At 46.8% G+C, this 26,320-nt stretch overlaps 1 protein-coding gene across 1 annotated transcript in view; it reads right to left on the reverse strand.

The window, feature by feature from the left end:
* The window catches only part of LOC138293661 (aldehyde dehydrogenase family 3 member B1-like), a 346,834-nt gene that overhangs the window by 205,978 nt on the left and 114,536 nt on the right, over positions 1-26,320 (reverse strand). Inside the window, exon 2 of the mRNA XM_069232958.1 lies at positions 5,200-5,362. Within this exon, the coding sequence (XP_069089059.1) occupies positions 5,200-5,361 (162 nt within the window). The 5' untranslated portion in view covers position 5,362. The remainder of the gene's footprint in view (positions 1-5,199; positions 5,363-26,320) is intronic.

Below are 26,320 nucleotides of genomic sequence, written 5' to 3' on the forward strand. Positions count from 1 at the left end.
AGTTTGGGGCAAAAAACCTGCAACAAACTAAGAGAGAGCAATTGCCTACCGGCTACCTCTGTTAATGTCCTGTAGCATTTAGTGCATTTTTTTAACCCAAAAAGCATCCCCTGGCCCATTTTGGAGGTGATGGTGCACTTTGCCCTAAGGAAAGAGTGCTAAATGCTGGACTACGCTTCTCCCACAATTATACATACAATTACGACTAATTTTGAGGTAAATGCGAGTAATTATGCCAAAGAGAATTATGCCAAGGAGCTGGACAGCTGCTTCCCCATCTGTGGTGAAAACACAACTCCAATGGTGCTATCTAAAGAAGAACTTGTGGTATCCATACACACACTCAAAACTGAAATGACAGATGAAATAAAATTAGATTTTGCCTCCAAACACAAGCCTCTACATTGAGGCTGAAGGATATCAAGGGGGCAACAACCACATCAGAAGCCTGGAGGAGGATGCACAGGGAACAGACCGTAAGGCCTTTACTGTGGGCCCTTTCTCCTCACTACCGGGTAACAACCACCCAACGGGCAGGCTAAATAGAGCCCTCTGGGTTATCCAGGTGGGAGGCAGCACTCTCTGAAGCCCAAGAGATGTTGTGGTCAAATTGCCCTCCCTGTTTTAAAGTGAATGGGGAAGTCCTCTGCAAGAAACTGGGTTGCTGGTTTACTGGGGTGTGAGCCCTGGTCAAGCAGCAACCACAATCCTTGTCAGGATAAAACACAAGAAAACCCCACATTAACCTGTGCTCAACCCACTTGTAGCTTGGCACAAAGCAGTCAGGCTTAACTTGGAGGCAATGTTTAAAGTATTGTGCAACTTTTCAAATAACAGTGAAGACACACCACAAAAGGAGCCCACAAGTTAGAAAAATAGAGCAGTTTCTAATAAATAAAACCAGTCCACAACAAAAATCCAATCAGGGGAACTGGAGATATTTAATTTAAAGTTTTAAGTAAAAATAGCGCCAAAAAGCACAAAGAGCTGGATCCGCGTTGAAGATGTGTTCTGCAGAAAGGCGATGTGTTGGTTCCGAGATGTGGTGAGGCTGCGTTGGGGGTTCCTGTTGCGTCAACATCAAGGATCCTATCAACGGGGCTTGCGATGTGAAGGCCAGTATCTGGGATGCATCGATTCAGAAGAGCAGTGAAGCTGTGATGCGAAGGTTCGGCATCATCGTTGCAGCAGCCATCAACAAGAGATGTGAGGATCTGCTCCAGGGAAGTGTTGTGCTGATTATGAAGGGGCTGCATCAGACCTAAGATGTGGGATAGGGCAGTGATGCAAGTCTTTTGTGACGGGTCTAATCCATGCCACAGCAGCGATGCATCGGTCCTGCTTGGGGATTCACCACTCAGCCGTGAAGATGCATTGGTTCTGCTCTGGGATGCGTTGGTTCCACTGGCAAGCACCTTAGGCCCACTTCCAAAGTTCCAGGACTGGTTTGGCACCACTTGGCGGGGTGGACTCCTAGACTGCAGAATCTAGGTACAGAAGTAGGGTTGTTGGAAGTCTGTTATGTCCCTCAGACTTCAGATCAGGAGGACAGGCAACTAGCCTTTGGAGTCCCTCTGGATTCAAGAGATGGAGTTCCAGTCCTTCTCACCCAGGCAAGAGGGCGGCAGGGTGCAGGTCAGCACAGCAAAGCAAGAGTCCAGCAGAGTTTAATCTAGTGAGTGGCAGTCCAGCAGCACAGCATCCCTTGTTCCATGCAGAGTATCCACAGGTCCAGAAGTATGCTGAAGTTGTGGTGTCTGATGTCCAGTACTTATACCTTGATGCCCCGGTTTTTAAAGGTGGGAGAATTTTGTAGACAATGGCTTTGAAGTGCAAGGAATTCCGTGCCTCCCTGCCCTGGCCACAAGCTGGCTGTAATGACAAAACAGGGCCATTAGGCCCTTTATGTGTGGACAGGACACAGCCTATTGAGGTGTAAGAGAGGTTGTGTCCACCTCCTCCATCCCGTCCTGCCCTGGATAGCCCATCAAGTCACGCCTAAGCTCCCATTGTGTGTGGCTGTCTAGGAGGAATACACAAAGCCCAACTGCACCAAGTCATATGACCAGAGACTGTATGCAGGCACCAATTGGCTTAGGCAAGTAAAGGCCATCTTTCTAAAAGTAAAAAGGAGATGATGGACAGAATGCAAACATTCATCCCCAGTCACAAAGATCTGGGTTTAATCCATTGTTATTTTGCTCACCGCGCTACCCCAGTTTGGACCCAGCCATATGCAAATAAGTCTTGTTCATATGTTCTTTTTGCTTAGGTTTTTTTTAAGCTTGCAGGAGGGCTGGTGGTGGGTATGGTTCCTGTTCCAAGCATTTACATTTATCAAACTTTATGGTGCCCTGAGTCCTATGGCGTTCGGTGTTGGTGCCGCCAGTGGCCCACCCTGGTGGAACTGTCCTCTTCTAAGTTACCTCGGACCCTGAACCATTATCTGGGAGTTGTAACGGGCCTTTATGGGGTCTTCATCAGAATCCTTCATTCTCTCTCAAGCCTTACTGCCCCTAGATTGCATTGGCAACAGCTCCAAGGAAAAGCTTATGAGCCGGACACATGTGCATCTGTGCTCTTGGATCACAACAGAAAATTTCTGAAACTCCTGATTTTCAAAATTCTGAATTATTGGTACTTGTCCCCCTGGAAACTCAAATGGGCTAAGCTCCTGCCCCATGACCTTTGCTGGAGAAACAATGTGGATCTCTCCGACCAGTTCCACATCCTGTGGTCTAGTTTTAAGTATCCCTACACTCTCATACCTTTTGTAGGAAAGTGGATTATTAGATGGTGTGGTTGTGAGACCTCACTAGTAATAATAACATAATCTTTATCAGGTCTAGTTAGGTTTCTTTAAAAAAGAAAAAAACTTAGCTCAGTCCTGGGTAGCTGTGGCACAGTGAAGGAACAAGTTTAAAGCATTTAGAAGTATTACAACTGTTTATAAATAAGAAACATTGAAATAAAAATTGGACCCCAATTTATAGAAACAGAGGATATTTTCATCTTTAAGTGGACACTGAAACAACACAAATCTACTGAGGATAACTCAGGATAACCATTTTCAAAGGGAAGTAAATTCTTTTAAGTACACCGAATTGTTGTTATTGACTTAGCGGGTTCTGAGCCAACATGACGAAACGACTAACAATATTCTCTGCAACAAGCCACAGATTGTTTGAAGCCAATAACAGGGACCACTTAAGTCAAGAGAGACAGTTACCTGTCGGTTTCAGAAGTCCCAGGGTCTTTAATGCACCATTCTCATTAGAAGTGGTCCAGCAAAGAAGTCATCCTGATGCTGGAGTTACAGGATGCTGAGGATGATAAATATGCTGCGGAAGCTGAAAAGACGGGTTCATATTCTTGTGGTTAACCTGGTATAAGCAAGCATCAGGGATCGGCTCCTGCCTCAAGACTTGGTCTGCCACAATGCTGCAGTGGAGTCCAGTACAGGTCCAGTTACCACTGGTCAACTAGTCTCCTGGATACAGCAGTCTTAGTGATTTCTTGAGGGTAAGCAACTCTTTTGCTACCAGGTCCACTTCAGCTTTGACTATGAGTCCCACAGACTTGGGGACACCTCAGGAAGGTCAGGACACAGGCTCCCAGCAGACACTTCAGCATCCAGTGTGTCAGTCAGGTGTTCCTGGGCGGCTGGGCTCTAGAAGAGTGCAGGTTTCCTTAGCTTTTGGTGGTCCTGAAGCTTAAAAGGAGGGTAGCCAAGTTGCCCTTCGAGTCACTTCTTCGGTCCTGGCAAAAGTTGAGCTATTTGTCAAAACTGTACAGAAGGCACAGTCATCTTCGTGGATCCTTCAGGTGCAGCAGGTGCAGTCCAGTCTTTCATGCAATGTAACAAGCAAGACTGTCCTGTCTTCTCTCCAGTCCAGCATTGCTCTGTGGACCGTGTATGAAGTGCCACTTTTATGCCATCTTTGTGTTTGTGGGAGGAGAGGGCTCACTAGGCAACGGGGCAGTAGTTCCAATGAGGCAAGCCGTCCCAATTTACATCACTTTCTTGGGGTTTAGAAAGAAAACAATCCCAGGATACCCTGTTCTACCAAATCCAAGATAGCACAAGCTTTCTTTCCTGTGAGGAGCTGGTGGGCACACCCCTGGGGTGTACATAGCATAATGAGCCACTCCTCCAGGAAAACTGGCTTTGCAATGTGTTTTCCTCCTCTGGAGGAGATGCCAGCCTGTCTGCCTGCACAAAGGAGGGGGCCTGCCGAGGTGTGACTAACATTCGTTTCACTGCAACAATAGCCTTTTTGAAGCTGGCCATCTGTGGTAACTGACCAGGAGCCATTCTGCTGGAGGACATCAAACTTGTACCCATATATGTTTTGTCTTTGTTCTATGTTCCTGGGAGCACTTCACACTTTCTAGAAGGGAGGCAGCCTGTTGTCGCATGTGATAACTGCTGTTGACTGTCAGGACGGGCTCCCAGAGGTCTAGGCAACAAAGTGGTGACTTTCTAAATTCACCTTTGCTTTAAAAGTTACTTTATATCTGACTTCAGCAATAAGTCAGATTTAATGCAACAAAATGGAAGCTAGCACTTAGCACAATGGTTGATGCCAATCTGTGTTAGCCATTGGGGACACCAGCCTTGCTACGATGAAGACATCAATTTCAAGTTTTCACTGCCGGGGCATGTCAAAAAGACAAGCAATCTCCCATTCTTTTTAATATTTAGCATCCTGCCTTACAGGTCAACAAGTCCTTCAGTAGGGGAGACTGATTAATATTAAACGGGGAGTCTCATACAGCGCCACCTTGGGGACCACACCTTTGGTGCTTAGACACCTCCTCATGCTGTGTAAGCTAGAGCCTCATTAATGACGCCTATTGTACCCCTCCCTTGTACCCAGACCCATCCTCACCTTGTAAGTACTGTGCCTGACCCTAATTAATGGTGGCCTTGTGGACATCCCTCCTCCATCTTGTACCTAAGCCATCCTCTTTGTGTAGTTCCAGTACCGCCACCTCATTATTGCCCACTCGGTGCACCTACCCCCCATGCTCAGATCCCTCCGCATATTGTGTGATTCTGTACAGAGCCTCATTAACAACCAACTTGTGCACCTCCCCCTCTTGTGACTTCTCCTCACCATGTGTAAGTCCTGGGCCAGCCCCTCATTAAAGGCTGTGCTGTGCACCTCCCCCCTTTGTGCACAGACCAATCCTCACCTTGTGTAAATCCTGGACCAGAGCCTCATTAATGGCTGCATTGTTCTCTTCAAGGAGTTTCAAGAGGGCTTGGAGCTGGGACATCCGGTACTCCATGGGTCGAGTCTTGCCCGAGTTGAAGCTGCTCCGGAGATGGCCCACAATGTCTTGGAAGCTTGACATCCTGGGGAGAGAAGAAGAGCTTAGGCTCAAACACCCACTTGTAAGACCACCACTGTCTGCTGCCTGTAGGAGTGCTGCTAGGGACAATTGAGGGCCACTGGAAAAACTATGCGAATCTCATTAGTGGAGTAATTAAGGGTGCTGTAGATCAGACTTCAGTCAGAGTTCTGAAACCGTGATGACTCTGTGGGCCACAAATGTGTTGAACTGTTAGAGTTGTTTGTGGATCACTGCTAGAATACCAGGCATTCTGCATGTGGAGCATGAGGTGCTTCACTAGAGCTTTTTGTGGGGGGAGTGCAGGAATACTGGTCATAGTGGAGGTGAGAACTGAGGTGCATTTGGAGGTGTGACAAGAGGCAGGGAACTTTAACCCACTCTCATCTCATACGATTTAGAGGGGGTTGTAAAGACATGAATAAAGCCACAGGAGAAGGCTTGTATGTTTAGCCCTGAGTGAGCCGGCCAGAAAGTAGCTGTAAACTCCACTTGATTATAACCCCCAAAGTATGCAATTAAGGACAACAGATGTTCTATCTTTGACCTGAGACTGGTTGGGTGGATCACAGAAAGAAAGGTTTGCAAACATAAAATCCACACTCTTCTACATCGTTCTGTTTCACACTCAATCTATATGTTCCAGTTGATCATGCCTTCTATAAGATCGGAGAGTATAGGGTGATTATACCTACACAGTACATTCTTTTGGACAATGCACACAGCCTATTGATGTCACCTGAAGATGGGGCCCATATGGTCTTGAAAGTTAATGAGGAAATCCATACTTGCAAGCTTTGTAGCTCCACTACCATATAGCTTTACTTGCAACAAGGGTGTCCATCTTACACATAGGAGGGTCTGCTCTACTCCTGACATTAAGAATGCTCATAAAGATAAAATGTATCAACTTCTAAAATCTAAATCTAAAATATTGAATCTAAAAACAATGAATTTACACAGCCAGAGGCTATCCAGATAAAATGGCTTGAGCATGAATTTCGTGGACCATTCAAGGATCCTCTTGAGCAAAAACAAGCAGATTCTATGTCAGGACAGTTCGCCAGGGCTTGTGTGACCCCGGCGGTTTAGACAATCCTTTGAACAGTTACTGCCCCATGTTTGCAAGCAGGAACCAGAGATTTGTGCAAGTTCACTACATTGCCAAGTAACTCCTCTTTAGGTTCTGACTTTCAGGAGGTCAAAGCCAATCTTGGAAGTGATGTAAGGCAAAGATCTAGCTATGGCAGCAGATGTTTCACAAATAATAACTATAATGTTTAAACAATGCTGTACGTTTATACAAAAAAGATACAATTTGTGAGCCTTGGTACCTGTGGTCCCATGGCAACCAAAATGCATTGTGCTCTAATGGTTACATTTCCATTCATTTACGACTGTTTTCAGGGACACACAGTACTAATGCTCCCCAAGCTGGATTACTAAGTATTCCCCTTTATTGCTTGACTCTCTCAGGGTGGTGAAGCACTCCAAGACTTACTTGAGGAGGTAAAGAGAGTTAGACGCTTCGGAAAACAGCAAAAAACAATACCATTTAATAAAAGAATGTCCAGTCACTTTCTTACTTTGTGAAAATAAAAGCACTTTAATTCATACACAACTAAATACTATATGTAAGATGAAGAAGAACAGAGGTCTGATCCCAAACACTATTATGGCACTAATGCTGTAGTTCCCCTTAATTTTGATGTGATGTCATCAATGATGTAATTTAGTATGTCATAACTGATTTGAGAGGTCATAATCAGTGCATGGCAGTGTGCAAGTTATAGTTAGATCATTGAACTATAACTGGCAAATTTCAGTGTTTTTTCTGTTTTTAACGTTACTTTGTGTGTGACTTTGTCATCCAACTATAGCATCACTTTCACTTTACTTTTTTTCTTTCAATTTCAGTAAGTAATGGGTTTTTCAATACCTAAACACAAGGCCACATTAACTTTTATTTTTGAGTGAAATTCTGAGATTTTGCTTAACATAAGTTAAAGTGATTTCTGCATGCATGCCTAACTATAATGGCAGATTAGCATTTGTTTTATTTTCAGTTCATTTCCTTGGTTTTATGATCATATTCAGGCAACTCCCCACTGTGCTCAGCTTTTGTCGTTTGTCGTGCAGGGCAGAAGGGTTGCCTGCAGGGGTTGGTGCCTAGTTAGGCCTTCGCCCAACCACTCCACAGTGCCCAACCAGGCATTCTAATACAGCTAGTCCTCCTCGATTACTCTGTAGTTCTTTGTAGAAGAGAGTGGATGCATATTTTTATTTCCTTTTTTAAACGTTTTAACTGGTGTTATGGGTCAGACGGTCAGGAGCTGTTCAATGCTACAGTGCTCATGTGCATCAGATGGCTCCCGGATTCCCCATCTCTTGAATTCTTTTGTTTCAGTAAAATGACAAGCATTTCACTGAAACCAAAAGTGAAAAGAGGAAATCGTCTCATTTCACTTTCACTCCCTTGGTGCTCAGGGGTTTATCTCAGCCCCTCAGGCTCCGAGACAGACAGGAGAGGTATCATTTGAACGTGGAGATCTCCCCTTTCCAATGGTATCCCTCCCTAGTGGATCCCTGCTTGAGGATCACTGCAGGAGGGCAATCCCAAAGCAGGGATCCACGCACTAGACACCAGGTAGGGGAGAGTGGCCACTTGGGCAAGGGCTTTTGCTCTCTCTTAATAATTTGGGCATATTCAGTCTTTCTGACACCTGGGGAGCATATGAGGGCAGTAGCCCCTAATAACCTCCCCCCCCCAGGGGGCAAAAAGCCCACTAGGAGCCAGGGATTTATTTCTTAAATACATCTAGGGGTGGGGGCTGACCTAAATGGGCAATGTAATGCTCCCACCCCCCTCCTAAAGAGTGGCAAGTCTTTCTGACCCCCTGGAAGGCATATAGGGGCAACAGTCTGTAGTAGGTTGGCCTGGTTTGTAGTGGGTATCTAAGGTACTTACACCTTATACCAGGTCCAGTTATCCCTTATTAGTGAAATGTAGTCAGTGTCTAGAAGCCAGGCTCTCTAGAGGTAATGTGGATGAGCAGCCACGGCCTAGCTATGAGACATGCAAAGCTCATGCAATATCACTTTAGTCACACAGTACTCACACACATGAAAGAAAATACTCAGTGTTACAAAAATAAAGGTACTTTATTTTTAGTGACACAAATGCCAAAAATACCATAGAGACTATACACCCTTAGGAGGTAAGTAATATACACAGACTATACACTAGAATGCAGTAATAGCTGTAAAAACAGTTAGAAAACAGTGCAAATAGTGAAAATCACAATAGGTTGCAATGGGCCTAGGGGGAACACAAACCATATATTAAAATAGTGGAATAGTCGTTATCCCACCTAGGCAAGTGTGGTGTGTAGAGGGGTGCTGGGGGTGTAAGAAAACATCAAAGGTAAGTACTAGAAACCACCCCAGAGCCCAGGAAAACAGGAGTAAATCACAGTACATTTCCTAGAACACACAACAAGTCGTGATACAAGATAATCCAAGAACCAGAAGAGACTGCAAGACACCAACAATGGATTCCTGGACCTGAAGACCTGTGGAAGAAGGGGACAAAGTAGAGTCCAGGGAGAACAGGAGCCCCTGCTAACCCAGATGAAGGTGCAAAAGAAGAACCATTGGTGAATAAGAACAGTCAGTACTGCGCCCAAGAAGACGAATGCAGTTCCTGGTTGGTGCAGATGATGTCCCACACCAGTCTGGTTTGCGTCGCTTGATTCTGTCAACAAGCCTTGGCACACGCAAATCTTGCGGTTAGAGGACAATGGTGCTGCCCGGGACCAGGGGGGACCTGGTGGCCTCCACCCAGGACGGGGAGATAGAGGGGTCTCTCAGCAACTCAGAGCTGTCAGAAGACCAGGCAGCGCACGCAGGAGCCCCACAGCACGGGAACAAAGAAGGAGCAGATGGAGGCCCACACAGCATGACACAAAAGGATCCCACGCCGCTGGACAAACACCCGGGAAGCTGTGCATTGCAGGAAGGAGTGCTGGGGGCCGGCGCTGTGCTGTGTATGAAGAACTTCATGGAAGGTCGCACACAAGCCTTGGCAACTGCAAATCATGCGGTGTACGGGGGTACTGTCTTGCGTGGGGAGGCAAGCTCTTACCTCTACCAAGGTTGGACAGCAGGACCTTAGGACCATTGGGACAACTTCAGTCCACCCCCTGTTTTGCTGGATCCATGCACTTCGTCAGGAGAGGGGACCCACACCACTGGTCGTCGCTGTAAAGGGGTGCCTGCTGAAGCAGGAAAGTGACTCCTTCACTTCAAGGAAGATTCCTTCGTTCTTCTGGTGCAGGCTGAAGACAGGCAGTCCTCAGAAGATGCACAACCTGGAAACAGTTGCAGTAGCTGGCAGGAGCTGAAGATACAATGTTGCAGAAGTCACCTTTGCTTCTTTGTTCAGGTTGGAGAGGTCCTGGAGGGTCCAGATGCAGTTTTGTTGGTAGAAGGTAAAGTAAAGGATGCAGAGGATTCCTGCTGGAGTCTTGCAATCCGAATCTGAGGAAACACCCAGAGGAGAGACCCTAAATAGCCCTGAAAGGGGGATTGGTCAGCTACACAGGTAAGCACCTATCAGGGGAGGGCTCTGATGTCACCTGCTGCCACTGGCCACTCAGATGCTCCTAGAGTGCCCCACCACCTTGGAAATCAAGAGGCATAACCCAGGGACACTCTGGAGGAGCTCTGGGCACCACCCCCCCTGGAGTGGTCACTCCCATTTCCTTTGTCCAGTTTCGCACTAGAGCAGGGACCTAGGGGTCCCTGAACCGGTGTAGATTGGATTATGCAAGGAGGGCACCATCTACTAAAATAGTGGAAATCAAAAGAAGCACTGAAAGAGTCCAGGGAGAACAGGAGCCCCTGCTTACCCGAATGAAGGTGCAAAAGAAGAACCACCGGTAAAGAAGAACAGTCAGTACTGCACCCAAGAAGATGGATGCGGGTTCCTGGTTGGAGTGGATGATGTCCCGCGCCGGACGGATGATTGCAGTCTGGTATGTGTCACTTGATTCCGCCAACAAGCCTTGGCACACGCAAAGCTTGCAGTTAGCGGAAAATGGCACTGCCCAGGACCAGAAGAGCCCAGAGGGGACCACCTAGTGGCCTCTACCCTGGAGGAGGCGACAAAGGGGGCTCTCAGCAACTCATAGAGCCCTCAGAAGACCAGGCAGCATGCACAGTAGTCCCACAGCATGCAAAGAAGGTGCAAATGGAGGCCCACGCAGCACAACACAAAAGGATCCCACGCCACTGGAGACCCACTCAGGAAGCTGTGCATTGCAGGAAGGAGTGCTGGAGGCCAGCGCAGTGCTGTGCATGAAGAACTTCGTGGAAGGTTGCACACATGCCTTGGCAACTGTAAATCACACGGGTGCTGGGGGTACTGCTTTTCGTGGTGAGGGAAGCTCTTACCTCCACCAAAGTTGGACAGCTGGACCTTAGGACCGTCAGACAACTTCAGTCCACCACCCGTGTTGCTGGATCCACGCACTTCATCAGGAGAAAGCCCACTAGCTACAAGGGAACCATTTTTTTAAGTCAACGAAGGGGTGGGGAGGAGGCCACCACCATGGGCATGGTTATTCCCCCCACACCAACTGAAGGGGGCAACAGTGGACTAAAGCATCTCATCTCAATGGCAAGCAAGAGGACATTTGACTCTTTTGGGTTTTAAATTTACATATGGGCCAAGAGAGCTTAGCTAGCTCCCAATATCGTCCCACGAACGGCTGAACTTTCTGTACTAGGGCACCCTTCCACCTGGAAAAACCTACAAGATCCAGACACTTCTGAAAACTAAACATCTGGGGGAGCCTGGGGTGGTGTGCTTCACTTGCACCCCACACAATTTTCTTACACACAACTTTGCCTGAAAGAATGCATTTTCCTTACATTTCTGTGATGGAAACATCCGGAATCCGCATGAATCCACAAAATTCCTAACACCCAGCATTGCCCCATCTGTACTGATAAAAACTCTGCCCTGCTTGTGTGGGTGCTCAAAGCAGACTAAGCCTAAAAACATATGAAAAAACAATACCTTTTTGGACCTGCTTTGGTTCCCCCTCAATTTCGACATGTTTTTGACCCTTCCTTGTCACAGGCACTTGGCCCACCCACACAAGTGAGGTATAATTTTTATCGGGAGACCAACGGGAATGCTGGGTGGCAGGTACTTTGTCCCTGCACATTGATCCCACACAGAAATGTGAGGAAATTTTATTTTTAGCTAAATTTGAGGTGCAGGGGATTCTGGGTAAGAAAAATATGGGGAATCCATGCTAGTCACACCTCTATGGGGTATTTTTCTACACAATTCCCCCCGCTCCCCCAAGACGAGGGAGAATAAGGCATATCTTGCCCAGATGTGTCTTCATTGTCTAAGTGGAAATATCTGGAGAGTGCATCTGCATTGGATTGGTTACTCCCAGGTGTATGTTCCACTGTAAAGTCCATCCCCTGTAGGGAAATGGACCACCTCAACAATTTAAGGTTTTCTCCTTTTTATTTATTTTAACCATAAGAGAGGTATGTGGTCTGTCTGAACTATAAAGTTAGTCCCAAATAAGTATTGTCTCAGCTACGTCAGGGCCCAGAACCCAGCAAAGGCCTCCGTCTCCATAGCAGACCAACACTTTTCTCTAGGGGTCAACCTTCTACTAATGAAAGCAACAGGTTGATCCTGGTCCTCTGAATTGAGTTGTGATAGCACTGCCCCAACCCCTACCTCTGAAGCATCTGTCTGGACAATAAACGTCTTTGAATAGTTTGGGCTTTTTATGACAGGTGCAGTACACATAGCCTGCTTAAGCTCCTCAAAAGCTTTCTGACAGCTGGCTGTCCATATTAACTTCTTAGGCATTTTCTTGGAAGTGAGGTCATTATGAGGGTCAACAATGGAGCCATAGTTCTTAATGAACCTCCTGTAATACCCAGTGAGAACAAGAAAGTAGGTGGAGGCCAGCCTACAATAGTTTGGATCTTCCCCTCCAGTGGTTCAATCTGTTCCCCACCAACAAAGTGTCCCAGATAAACCACCTTCCCCTGCCCTATCTGGCATTTTGAAGCCTTGATAACGAGGCCTGCCTTTTGCAGGGCCTCCAAAATGTTCCATAGGTGGACTAGGTGGTCATCCCAAGTGGAGCTGAATACAGCAATGTCATCTAGATATGCTGCACTGAAAGCCTCTGGAAAGTGGCAGGTGCATTCTTCAAACCAAAGGGCATAACTGCGAATTGGTAATGCCTCTCCAATGGTAGAGAATGCAGTTTGTGGTTTTGCATCTTCTGATAGCTTGATCTGCCAATACCCTGCAGTCAAGTCAAAAGTGCTTAGATACTTGGCATATGTCAGTGGATGTATCAGCTCATCTGCCCTGGGTATAGGGTGAGCATCAGTCTTTGTGACTGTATTGAGCCTTCTATAATCTACACAAACCCTCATCTCCTTTTTCCCATTCTGAGAATGAGGCTTGGGTACTAGCACCACTAGGCTGGCTCAGAGGCTATCTGAGTGCTCAATTACTCCTAAGTCCAACATTTTCTCCCTGACATGGTCAGGCTGTCTATAAATCTTACTCTTGACAGGTAAACTATCTCCAGTCTATATGGTGTGTTCACACCAAGTGGTATGATCAGGTATCAGAGAGAACAGCTTAGAAAATTGACCTAGGAGGTTCCTACAGCCCTCCTTTTGCTCTTCTGAAAGGCAGTCTGCATGAACTACTCCTTCCAAAGAGGCATCAGCGGCAGTGTTGGAGAAGAGATCAGGGAGAGAGGGCAGTCGTTTCTTCCTGTCCCTCATCAGTGGGCATGAGTAGGGTTAAGTCTGCCCTATCATAGTAGGGTTTCAGGCAGGTCACATGAAGTACTCTTAGAGGACTTCTGGGAGTGCCTAGGTCCACTAAATAAGTGACCTCACCTTTTTCCTTCACTATCAGATGTGGCCCACTCCATTTGTCCTGGAGTGCTCTTGGTTCCACAAGCTCCAGAACCCACACCTTCTGTCCTGGGTGGTACTCAGTCAGGACAGCCTTCTGGTAATTCCATTGTTTTTGCGACTCTTGACTTGCCTGAAGGTTTTTGGTGGCCTTTTTCATATATTCAGCCATTCTAGATCTTAGGCCAAGTACATAGTCCACTGTATCTTGTTTGGGGGGCCTCAAGGGTTGCTCCCACCCCTCCTTCACAAGTGCAAGTGGACCCCCCAACAGGGTGACCAAAAAGGGGTTCAAATGGGCTGTAGCCCACTCCCTTCTGGGGTACCTCCCTGTAGGCAAAAAGGAGGAATGGCAATAGGACATCCCATCTCCTTCGGAGCTTTTCAGAAAGTCCCATGCTCATACCTTTGAGAGTTTTATAAAACCTCTCAACCAAAGAGTGTTAAGGCGTAATGAATTTATAAGTTATACCACACTCTTTCCACATTGCCTTCAAGACTGCAGACATAAAGTTACTACCCCTGTCTGATACCACCTCTTTTGGGAAGCCCACCCTGGAAAAGATTCCCAGGAGGGCCTTTGCCACTGCAGGAGCTGTAGTGGTCCTTAGAGGAATTGCTTATTGATATCTAGTGGCATGGTCCACTACCACCAAGAACCTATTGCCAGAAGCAGTAGGAGGGTCAAGGGGACAAACTATGTCAACCCCTACCCTTTCAAAGGGCACCCCAACCACAGGCAGTGGGATCAAGGGGGCCTTTGGGGTGCCACCAGTCTTACCATTGGCTTGGCAAGTGACACAAGAGCGACAGAACTCTTTTGTGTCCTCCGACATATGAGGTCATTGAAAGTGGGGGACTAGTCTGTCCCAGGGCTTGCTTTTCCCCAAATGGTCAGCAAGGGGAATGTCATGTGCAAGTGTTAGAAGAAATTCCCTGAACTGCACGGGAATGACCAGTCTCCTGGTAGCACCAGGTTTTAGGTCCCTTGCCTCTGTATAAAGGAGGCTGTTTTTCCAATACACTTTGTGAGAGTAACTGATATCCCCTGCTTCTTGTTTGACAGCTTGCTGTCTCAAACCCTCTAGTGAAGGACAGGTCTGCTGTGCCACACTCGACTCCTCCCTGGCAGGCCTCCCTGCACCTAAAAGCTCAGCTGTGCCAGCTTGGAGCTCCTCTGGTGTAGGCTCTGCACAGGGAGTAGATTCCTCCACATCGAAAGGGGAATCTTCAGTGGAGGGAGGGATAGTGGATAAGGGTCTCTCCTTTCTACCCCTAGTTTGTGGGAGCACTTGGTCCATTGTTCCAGGATCCATGTTTCCCTATCCTCTTTGTTTCTTGACCTGAGCCCTTGTGAGAGCAAAGCTGTGCCCAGGAATGCCTAGCATTGCTGCATGAGCCTCCAATTCCACTTCAGCTCAAGCTGTGAAGTCTCAAAATCATTGCCCAGTAGACATTCTACAGGTAGGTCAGTGGATACCACAACATTCTTTGGACCAGTAACCCCCCCAGTTGAGATTCACAACAGCCTTGGGGTGGCTAACAGTGTTATTATGGACGTCAGTCACTTGGTACTGATGACCAAGTAGGTGTTGCTCAGGGGCTACCAGTTTTTCCATCACCATAGTGACATTGGCACCTGTGTCTCTGTAGGCCTCAACCAGAACACAATTTATTAGGGGTTATTGGTTGTACTTATCCATGTTAAGGGGACAAGAAACAAGGGTGGCAAGGTCAATGCCACCATCTGAGACTAAAACAGCCTCAGTGGTTTCCCTAACTAAACCAACCCCCACTACATTACCCAGTGAGCCCTGGTACACCCTTGGACTGGTTATTTGTAGTGTTTGTCCCACCAGCACTGCTATGACTAGGGGCACTAGTGGAAGCAGTGGGGGTTGTGGGGGTGGGAGCTTTGATGTTTTTCTTGGGACAAGTGGGAAGTACTGTGTAATTACGCCATGTCCTGTTTATCTCTTCTGGAAGGGACTTTTTTTGGCATTTGCCTGTTTCACCTCAACAGTTTGGGTGCTTGTTCAGTAACTCCTCCCCACAAGCTCCCTCTGTAAACATAAACCAATAGCAGAGGGGGGCTCTTCCAGGGCCAGCTCACATTCGCTCTCTTCCTCTTGTTATTTTCAGTCTGTCTGGCAATAAAAGTCCAGTCAGTAATTCACAACGCTAAGATCTCGACCTCAACCAAACACGACACCATTGCATTCCAAATACTTGTTTAGATTGACGGGGGATTTTAAGCTCTTTCGTGTTTTACTTGCCCTCTTCGTACACGCTGCGTGCTAAGATCGCTTCATCTTGTTCTGCGCCAGAAGTCGGAATCACGTTGAACTTTCACTTTTATGGCATCGCCAGTTTTGTCCTTGTAGGATGCCACGAGGTCACCCAGTCAGTCATTAGCAAACTTTACTTCTAGTACCTCTGGAGGCATGTAGTCTGCTGGGATTCGAAGGTTTCCACACAGTACAAATGTTTTAGTTTTCCTGAAGTTGTGGTACTTAGGAAGAATCTCATCTCCAGCGATTGTATTTTCCAGACCTGTGTTCCTGTACCCTATGTCCGCAACCCAGCATGTGAAGTTAGGCATTTGCAGCAGCTGTAATATGTGAAATTGGTGTGGTGCTCAGCTATGTAGAGTTGAACATTCAAACTTACACCATTCTTTAAAAACTTAGTGTAATGCATTTTTATTTTGTTACATTCGCACCCATATTTACACTGTACGTGCGATTGCATGTCTTTCTTTACCAGGTGCACATATTTTTGTAGCCTAAACATTTCTTTCTAAAATGTCAATTTTTTCTTTCCGTCCTCAGTTTTTTACCCCCCGTCTCCTAAGTCCTCCCTTTCTTTTCCATCCACTATCGGTCTTTTGATCTATGTGGTTCTCTTCCCCCGCTTTATGCATTTCCAGTGCTGGTTTAGTTCCGTTTTTTTGGCGCACTAGCATGCATGCAGGAACATTTTGTTAAAAATCAGCTGTTTTGCCACCATTGATTAAGATGCCTTGGGAAGCGTATGGCCTATGCCAAAATCAGAGGATAAAGAGTGCATGCCACGCCAAATGGTTATATGTGAAAAGTGTGCTGTCGCCAAACGTGGAGTGGCAGCTATTTTCCACAAGGTGGCAGGGCGGAGCTGCAATAGCTATTCTGGATCTGGTCTATGCTCCGGGACGCTGAGTCGACAACTGCCTAATTTTATCATAAATCCAAACAGCTTATGGTCTACAATGCTATTTCTTATTTCACCAAACAGCGCACCTCTGCGTCCATGGCATTGGAGATGTAATGTATCATGAAGCCAGACAGTGCAGGCAGTAATATTTTCTTAAAGCGTCCCATCATCTCATCAGGGTTAGTAAGCGCAATATAAATGTAGTGACATTAACATAGAATTTCATTACTCGTTGTCATCAAGCATGCAATACTTCAGTTTTCGACTTTCATTTAGGCACCTCATGAATTCTGGTTGTTGCAGTTTACATTTAAATCGGCTGGATTAAATTGTTGTACAGTAAGGCAATGGAAAACACTCCCCTCTACTCGCCCCAGCTTGTCAAAAGCACAGTGTGAAACCTCCTGCTCACACTCTGATCTTTCAGTTTTCCTACTTCCATGTGTGGGAAGCTATCCTGTACGAGCATTTTCCTTGGCTGTTTAGCCCAAATCCAGGGCAATAGGTGTTACAGTAAAGGAAATACCTGGATTTAAGGGCCTCCTCACCCCACGTTATCACAGACACAGTTGCCAGTCCTGGACTTTAAGCCTACCTGTCACATAAACTGGCATTTTTTTGTCTGACTTCAGACTAGTCCATTGAGTGTTGGGACTGGCCGGTCCAGGACCCCCTTTTTTAGAGGTCCCTGGCGGGTCACACGGTCCACAGCCAACTGTCCTCTTGGAAGAGCTTTATTCAACACTGGCTCCCGGCTATCCGTAATTAGAACATTGGAAGTTGGCAGCTCCATTGAAAACAATGGAGTGCTGCGGGCTTTTACTGGCCGGTAAAAGCCCGCGGCGCCAACATTCCAATGGGCTTTGTTCACAGCAGCAGCTGTGAACAAAGCCTCACGGAGCCCGAGGGGATTCTAATCCCCTCGGGCTCCGTGAGCAATTTGTTTTTTTTAAGAGAACATTCTGCCCTGAGTGGCAGAATGTTCTAATAGCCTTAGAACCCGCCGTAGCGGGCTCTACCGGCTATTAAAGGCCCTTTCCCTTGTTAAATGCCCTCGCCTTCGGCTCGGGCATTTAACTCGGGAGCGGGCCTTTAATAGCCGGTAGAGCCCGCTACGGCGGGTTCTAAGGCTATATTAGGTGTGCGCACAAATCCACAAAAGTTTCTCTCAAACTTTGAGTACTCATCACAAAACCAATAAAATATTAGCGATGGTCTCAAAGTTCTATAGGAACTGAGCTTTCACTCGGCTACACATTGCTGGCAAATAACCGGCGCAATACACTTCTACAGAACTCACATGAAAAAGCTGAGTAAGGTATGTACTCGAGTACAAAATACAAATACCCCCTTGACCCATGTGAGGACCAAAATTCAGGATCACTGTAAATAAAACCTTTGCAGAAATGTTGCCACAAACTAAAGCAAAGTGCGACTGCAGGGAGATGTATGTGGGGAATAATGGATACTCCATTTAATGTCTTGCCACAGACCATCATCTATGTTTTGGTAGAACTGAGTACATTAGTCTTTTTTAGGGTGGAGCGCATAAGCGCTTTGGCCTGTTGTAATCTCTCTGTGGGCTTTTAACCATTCCCACTCTTGATATCCATTCTTTATTGTGCTGGTCCTAAATACTTAATTTTATAGGTGCATTTTGTGAAATGCCCCTCTTTTGTGTGCTGAGTTCCCTCCCAGGCAATTTCACTAAGTGAACATTTTTGTTGGAGATCACACTACGTCAAGCTTCCTCCTCCGGTTTCGGGTTGCCTTTCATCACAGCCGCAATCCTTTCTAGACATTCACCCAGGGAGCCAATAAATCTCACGCTCATGCTCATGGCGGCCATGGTGCTTTGAATTAACTTGCCTCTGTCAACTGTTTTACTTTTAATTTTCAATGTATGTGGCAAGAAAAGTCCAGTTAGGAATTTACAACGCTAATAGCTCTAACTCGAGCAATCGCAAGACCCATTGCATTGCAAATGCTTGTTTGCCTTCTTTCCCAATTCTTGGGGAGAGATCAGATCTGAATCTACCAAGTCCTGGTGCAACGAGTCAGACACACAATTGTTAAGAATATGCTCTCTCAAAATCAGATTATAAAGACCCTCATAGTCAGACACTTTGCTGCCATGTAACCAACCTTCCAAAGCCTTCACAGAACAGTCCACAACGTCTATCCAATCTTGTGAAGACTCTTTTCTGGTCTCTCTGAACTTAATTCTATACTGTTCAGTGGTTAGGCCAAACCCATCCAAGAGTGCTGTCTTCAACACTTTGTAATTATCTGAATCTTCCTCCCTGACAGTGAGAAGTCTACCTCTCCCCTTGCCAGAAAAGGACAACCACAGAATAGCAGCCCACTGCATCTGAGGGACCCTCTGTACTTTACAGGCCCTCTCAAGTGCAACACCCCACTTGTAGATGTCATCCCCTCCTTTTAAGGGGGAACAATTTTGTGCAAGTTCCTGGAATCAAAGGTATTCTCCCTAACACCATAATTCCTGAAACTGCTGCTGCTGCCACCATGGGGATCTAACCCCAAACCCTGCCTTTCTCTCTCCACAGCTAAGGCCTTCCTATCTAGGACTAGCTGTTGCTGCTGCAGCCTCGGCTTGGCCTCCTCCAGTCTCAGCTTTCTGAGCTCACTCTCTATGGAGCCATCACCTGGAGTGGAAGTGTGGGACCCCTCAGAAACTGAGTTGACATGAGAATTGGCAGAAGCATATCTTTCCCTAGTTTTGCTAACTCTAGTAACCTGACCTCTAGGTGTGAAGGGAGCCCTACTTGTGTGTGAACCCCTCCCACTGCCAGCTACACTAGTAGGTCTGCTAGGTGGAAGATCTTGGGAAGAGCCCTGAATCTACAGGATGATTCCCTGACACTAAGGGGTTAGAAGCTCTCTCTTCTTCCTGGTTACCAGACTGCTCCTGGTGATCCTGGAGAAGGAGACTCAAAAGGAAATTCTTGTTTGGATTCTTCCCTACCTCTAAGCTTCTCTCTGAGCAAAGCCCTCTTAGTACATTGAAAGTCATATTCTCCTAGGGATTAGCCTCAGAGGAAGACATGGGGGGTCATTACAACCCTGACGGTCGGCGGAGAAGCGGCGGTCTTACCGCCAACAGGCCGGCGGTATCCTGACCCAGCTGACCGCCATGGATTTCATGGGGTTTGGAACCGCCATGAAATCCATGGCAGTGAGCACTATCAGTGCCAGGAAATTACTTCCCTGGCACTGATAGGGGTCTCCCCCTCCCCCATCCAGAGTCCTTCCCCTACACCCCTTACCACCCCTGCCACCCCCAAAGGTGGCAGGACTCCCCTCCCAACCCCTACCCCCATTACATTACACATTCACACCCGACACGCACACAGGCCCCACCAACACACATAACCGCACACACACCAACATACATGCCAACTGCCACACACACAGTCATACGCACACACCCACATTCAGACATACACACACACATCCATACAGACATACATACAGACAGACACGCACTCATTTCCAAACACACAACACCCCTGCATGCATACACGCACTCACACACCCCCTCTACATACACACATGCACACCCCCATGCACTCACACAACACACAACAACCCCCCTCCCCTAACGGACAATCAACTTACCTGGTCCGTTGATCCTCCGGGAGGGGATGGGATCCATGGGGACTACTCCGCCGCCACCACACCGTCAACAGAACACCGCCACGCCGAATCACAGAACGTGATTCAGTGGGCGGTGTTCTGTTGACGTGGCGGTGGAGGTGGAGCAACCTCCACTTCCCCGCCGCCCACCAGTATGGCTGCTGGCAGCTCTCCGTCCGAAAAAGGACAGAGGGCTGTCAGCAGTCATAAAAACGCCGAGCGGAAAACCGCCACCACTGGTGGTCTTCAGCACGGCGGTCCCTCGGCGGTCTTGTCAAAAGACCGCCGAGGTCGAAATTACCCCCATAGTGTAGTGTGTTAGAGTAAAGTGAAAGGAAAGAAAAATACCCAATCTACCTAGCCCCTAGTCTTTTAGAAATAAAGTAGAAAACTACATCCTGTACTAGGTATAGATTTGTATAGCTCTAGGTAGAGAGTACACTTTCCTGTGGAAAGCACAGGTGACAGAGTGAAAAGGCAATTGCAAGTACTTATCCCACCGCTGCACCACCAATGTAGGAGGCTGGCCTGGTTTGTACTGGGTACCAAAGGTACTTACACCTTATACCAAGTCCAGTTATCCCTTATTAGTGAAATGTAGTCAGTGTCTAGAAGCCAGGTTATCTAGGGGTAGCTGTGGCTGAGAAGCCATGGCTTATCTTGGAGACATGCAAAGCTCATGCAATACCACTGTAGTCACACTGTACTCACACATATGACAGAAAATACTCTGTGTTACAAAAATAAAGGTACTTTATTTTTAGTGACACAATGCCAAAAATACCTTAGAGACTATACACCCTTAGGAGGTAAGTAATATACACAGACTATACAATAGAATGCAGTAATAGCTGTAAAAACAGTTAGAAAACAGTGCAAATAGTGAAAATCACAATAGGTTGCAATGGGCCTAGGGGGAACACAAACCATATATTAAAATAGTGGAATAGTCGTTCTCCCACCTAGGCAAGTGTGGTGTGTAGAGGGGTGCTGGGGGTGTAAGAAAACATCAAAGGTAAGTACTAGAAACCACCCCAGAGCCCAGGAAAACAGGAGTAAATCACAGTACGTTTCCTAGAACACACAACAAGTCATGATACAAGATAATGCAAGAACCAGAAGAGACTGCAAGACACCAACAATGGATTCCTGGACCTGAAGACCTGTGGAAGAAGGGGACAAAGTAGAGTCCAGGGAGAACAGGAGCCCCTGCTAACCCGGATGAAGGTGCAAAAGAAGAACCATTGGTGAATAAGAACAGTCAGTACTGCGCCCAAGAAGACGAATGCAGTTCCTGGTTGGTGCAGATGATGTCCCACACCAGTCTGGTTTGCGTCGCTTGATTCTGCCAACAAGCCTTGGCACACGCAAATCTTGCGGTTAGAGGACAATGGTGCTGCCCGGGACCAGGGGGGACCTGGTGGCCTCCACCCAGGACGGGGAGTTAGAGGGGTCTCTAATCAACTCAGAGCTGTCAGAAGACCAGGCAGCGCACGCAGGAGCCCCACAGCACGGGAACAAAGAAGGGGCAAATGGAGGCCCACACAGCACGACACAAAAGGATCCCACGCCGCCGGAGAAACACCCGGGAAGATGTGCATTGCAGGAAGGAGTGCTGGGGGCCGGCGCTGTGTTGTGTATGAAGAACTTCATGGAAGGTCGCACACAAGCCTTGGCAACTGCAAATCATGCGGTGTACGGGGGTACTGTCTTGCGTGGGGAGGCAATCTCTTACCTCTACCAAGGTTGGACAGCAGGACCTTAGGACCATCGGGACAACTTCAGTCCACCCCCTGTTTTGCTGGATCCATGCACTTCGTCAGGAGAGGGGACACACACCACTGGTCATCGCTGTAAAGGGGTGCCTGCTGAAGCAGGAAAGTGACTCCTTCACTTCAAGGAAGATTCCTTCGTTCTTCTGGTGCAGGCTGAAGACAGGCAGTCCTCAGAAGATGCACAACCTGGAAACAGTTGCAGTAGCTGGCAGGAGCTGAAGATACAATGTTGCAGAAGTCACCTTTGCTTCTTTGTTCAGGTTGGAGAGGTCCTGGAGGGTCCAGATACAGTTTTGTTGGTAGAAGGTAAAGTAAAGGATGCAGAGGATTCCTGCTGGAGTCTTGCAATCCGAATCTGAGGAAACACCCAGAGGAGAGACCCTAAATAGCCCTGAAAGGGGGATTGGTCAGCTACACAGGTAAGCACCTATCAGGGGAGGGCTCTGATGTCACCTGCTGCCACTGGCCACTCAGATGCTCCTAGAGTGCCCCACCACCTTGGAAATCAAGAGGCATAACCCAGGGACACTCTGGAGGAGCTCTGGGCACCACCCCCCCTGGAGTGGTCACTCCCATTTCCTTTGTCCAGTTTCGCACTAGAGCAGGGACCTAGGGGTCCCTGAACCGGTGTAGATTGGATTATGCAAGGAGGGCACCATCTGTGCCCTTCAAATCAGTTCCGGAGGTTCTGGGAGGCTACCCCTCTCATACCTCTAACACCTATTTCCAAATGGAGACGTGTAACACCCCTCTCCCAAAATAAATGCTTTGTTCTACCTTCCTGGGCGTGAGCTGCTCAAGCAACAGGGGACAGAAACTTGTCTTGAGGTGGCAGCAGCTGGGGCTGCCTGGAAAACCTCAGAAGGCTGGTATGGCAGTACTGGGGGTCCACTGTGGAGCCCCAAGAGTGCATGTAATTGCAAAAAAGACCTGGTGCGGTGTAAATGGCTGTGAAATGGTGCATGCACCATTTCATGCAGGCTGCAAAGTCAGTCCTGCAGAAGCCTTTGCATGGGCTCCCTATGGGTGGCAGAAGTAATGCTGCAGCCCATAGGGATCCCCTGGAACCCCAATGCCCTGGGTACCTAGGTACTGTAAACTAGGGACTTATAAGGCGTGACCAGTATGCCAATTTGAGATTAAATATTGAGTTAACAGTATGTAGTTACAAATTTGAGGGGAGAAAGAGCATCATCCCTGGGGTCCTGGTTAGCAGGACTTAAGTGACACAGTCAAACACACTGACATCAGGTAGAAATTAGGGGTAACATGGCAAAAAGAGGGTACTTTCCTTCAATTATTACCTCTGATCTTCCCTCCAGGGTGGGCAGAAATCCAACTAAATACCAGGGAAGCATTTTTTTTTTTTTTATGACGGGGTAGTGGCTGGTCACCACCATGGGCAAGATTGTTTCTCCCACACCAACTGAAGGGGCCAACATTCTTTCTCCCCCCTCCTGTGGACTAAAGCATTTCATCTCAATGGCAAGCAAGAGGACATTTGACTCTTTTGGGTTTTGACTTTACATATGGACCAAGACAGCTTAGCTAGCTCCCAATATCGTCCCACGAGCGGCTGCACTTTTTGGACTAGGGTACCCTGCCACCTGGAAAAACCTACAAGACCCGGACACTTCTGAAAACTAAACATCTGGGGGAGCCTGGGGTGATGTGCTTCACTTGCACCCCACACAATGTTCTTACCCACAATGCACTGCAAACCTCCAACTTTGCCTGAAATAATGCATTTTCTTTACATTTCTGTGCTGGAAACGTCCGGAATCTGCATGAATCCACAAAATTCCTAACACCCAGCATTGTCCCCTCTGTACTGATAAAAACTCTGCCCCACTTGTGTGGGTGCCCAAAGTAGAGTAAGCCTAAAAACATATGAAAAAATACCCTTTTGGACCTGCTTTGGTTCCCCCTCAATTTCTACATGTTTTTGGCCCTTCCTTGTTTCAGGCACTTGGCCCACCTACACAAGTGAGGTTTCATTTTTATCAGGAGACCAACGGGAATGCTGGGTGGTAGGTAATTTGTCCCAGTGCAGTGATCCCACGCAGAAATGTGAGGAAATGCGATTTTTAAGCTACATTTGAGGTTTGCAGGGGATTCTGGGTAAGAAAATTTTGGGAAATTCATGCAAGTCACACCTCTCTGGACTCCCCTATGGTGTCTAGATTTCAGAAATGTCTGGGCTTGGTAAGTTTCCCTAGATGGCCACTGAGCCCAGGACCAAATTTTGTGATAGGTAATTTTGATGTGTCCACAATATTTTTTGGGTCCTTCCATGATGCGGGCACTTCCCACCCACACATGTGAGGTAGCATTTTTATCGGGAGACCTGGGGGAATACTGGGTTTAGGAATTTCTAGCTCCCCTCAGATTTCGGAACTTTCCATCACAGAAATGTGAGGTAAATGTGCATTTTTTGAACAAATTGTGAGGTTTGCACTAGGCAACAGAACCTGGTAAGAGCCACACAAGTCACCCCATCCTGGATTCACCTGGGCATCTAGTTTTAAAAAATGTACAGGTTTGCTAGGTTTTCCTAGGCGTCGGCTGAAGAATGGTCCAACAACCACAACCACCCACTTTGCAAAAAACATGTCACTTTGGCGTGGAAAAGTGATGTATCCATTTTGGGTTTTGGGCTGTTTCCTGTTGCGGGCACTAACCTACCCACACAAGTAAGGTACCATTTTCATCAGAAGACTTAGGAGAATGCTGAGGTGAAGGAAGGGTTTGGCTCTGTGTAGATTCCAGAAGTTTCCATCACAGAAATGTGTGGCGAATGTGTTTATGTAATGGAAGTTTGAGGTTTGCAAGGTATTCTGGGTAAAACAACCTGGTGAGAGCCAAACAATTCACCCCCATGCTGGAATTCCCTAGGTGTCTAGTTTTCAAAGATGTACAAGTTTGCTAGGTTTGCCTAGGTGCCAGCCGAGGTAGGGCCCAAAAACCACAGCTACCCACTTTGCAAAAAACGGGTCAGTTTTGCGTGGAAAAATGTTATGTATCCATGTTGCATTTTGGGCCGTTTCCTGTCACAAACACTTTGCCTAGCCACACTAGTGAGGTACCATTTTAATTGGAAGATGTAGGGGAACCCAGAATAGTTGAATAAGTATTATTACCAATTGTCTTTTCTGCATTTGGCCTTCCAAATGTGAGGCAGAGTGTAAACAAGAAGTTATTTTCAGAAATGCCCTCTAAATCATATGCTAGTATGGGTAATCTCAAATTCAGAGATGTGCAAATAACCACTGTGTCTAAACTCCATACAGTATAGTGTGCCAAAATTGAAGTAAACGTTGTTCCTTGTGTACACAATTCAAAAGTGTTTCAAATACTCCTCGCAGAATGAGATGCATTATTATTAGCTTGCACTGTCCTCGGTAAAGTTGACAGTGCTCTGCTGAGTGGCTTATCTGTGTTCTCCTCAGTTTTATAAGTTGAATAAACTGAAAATAACATCTACTATTATGTTACGGTAGCAGTTTACTCCAGATAAATTAGAAAGTTTAGATATTACCATATTCTTTATTTTATCTGCTTTCAGCTTTATATTAATGCAGCTCTTCCTTTCTGACTTTTGTGCCTTTCTTTTCAGCTGTGCTTTTCTCAAATGATGTTAGATAGAGAATGCACAATTCTGAGAAATTGAGTACAGCCCCACATGTGGTGCACACAGAATTCTCAAACAATTGTTCTCTCTGATACTTGAGATGTCCAGAAAATGACACAAATTGTTGCAGTGCAACATACGATATTCCTTCTTTAAAAACATTTTAGCCTAGATTTATCAATGCTGCATCCAGACCTAATCCTTGTGATTTACATATAGACGTAGCAGAACCTTAACACTTAAAAAATTGCTCTTGGTGTAGATACAGTTCTTTCACTAACAGGTAATGGGCACTGCACCTACTTATTTGTTTTGGTTCCTCTATATAGTGAAACTTCACCAAAACCGACTCAAAGTCAGTTGTGTTTGGATATGTGATGTAGTCCATAACATTTCCCATTGCTTTGTTTATTAGGCCCTACTTGTAGGAAAGTACCATCTTGCCTGGCATGTTACCCCCATATTTCACCGTATGTATGTTGTTTTAGTCTTTGTGTCACTGGGACCCTGCCATGCAGGGCCCCAGTGCTCATAGTAGGTGCCCTGTATGTGTTCCCTGTGTGGTGCCTAACTGTATCACTGAGGCTCTGCTAACCAGAACCTCAGTGTTTATGCTCTCTCTGCTTTCTAAATTTGTCACTGCAGGCTAGTGACAAAATTTACCAATTCTCATTGGCACACTGGTACACCCATATAATTCCCTTGTATATGGTACTGAGGTACC

Source organism: Pleurodeles waltl, chromosome 4_2, assembly GCF_031143425.1.
Source record: "Pleurodeles waltl isolate 20211129_DDA chromosome 4_2, aPleWal1.hap1.20221129, whole genome shotgun sequence".
Classification (NCBI taxonomy): Eukaryota; Metazoa; Chordata; class Amphibia; order Caudata; family Salamandridae; genus Pleurodeles; species Pleurodeles waltl.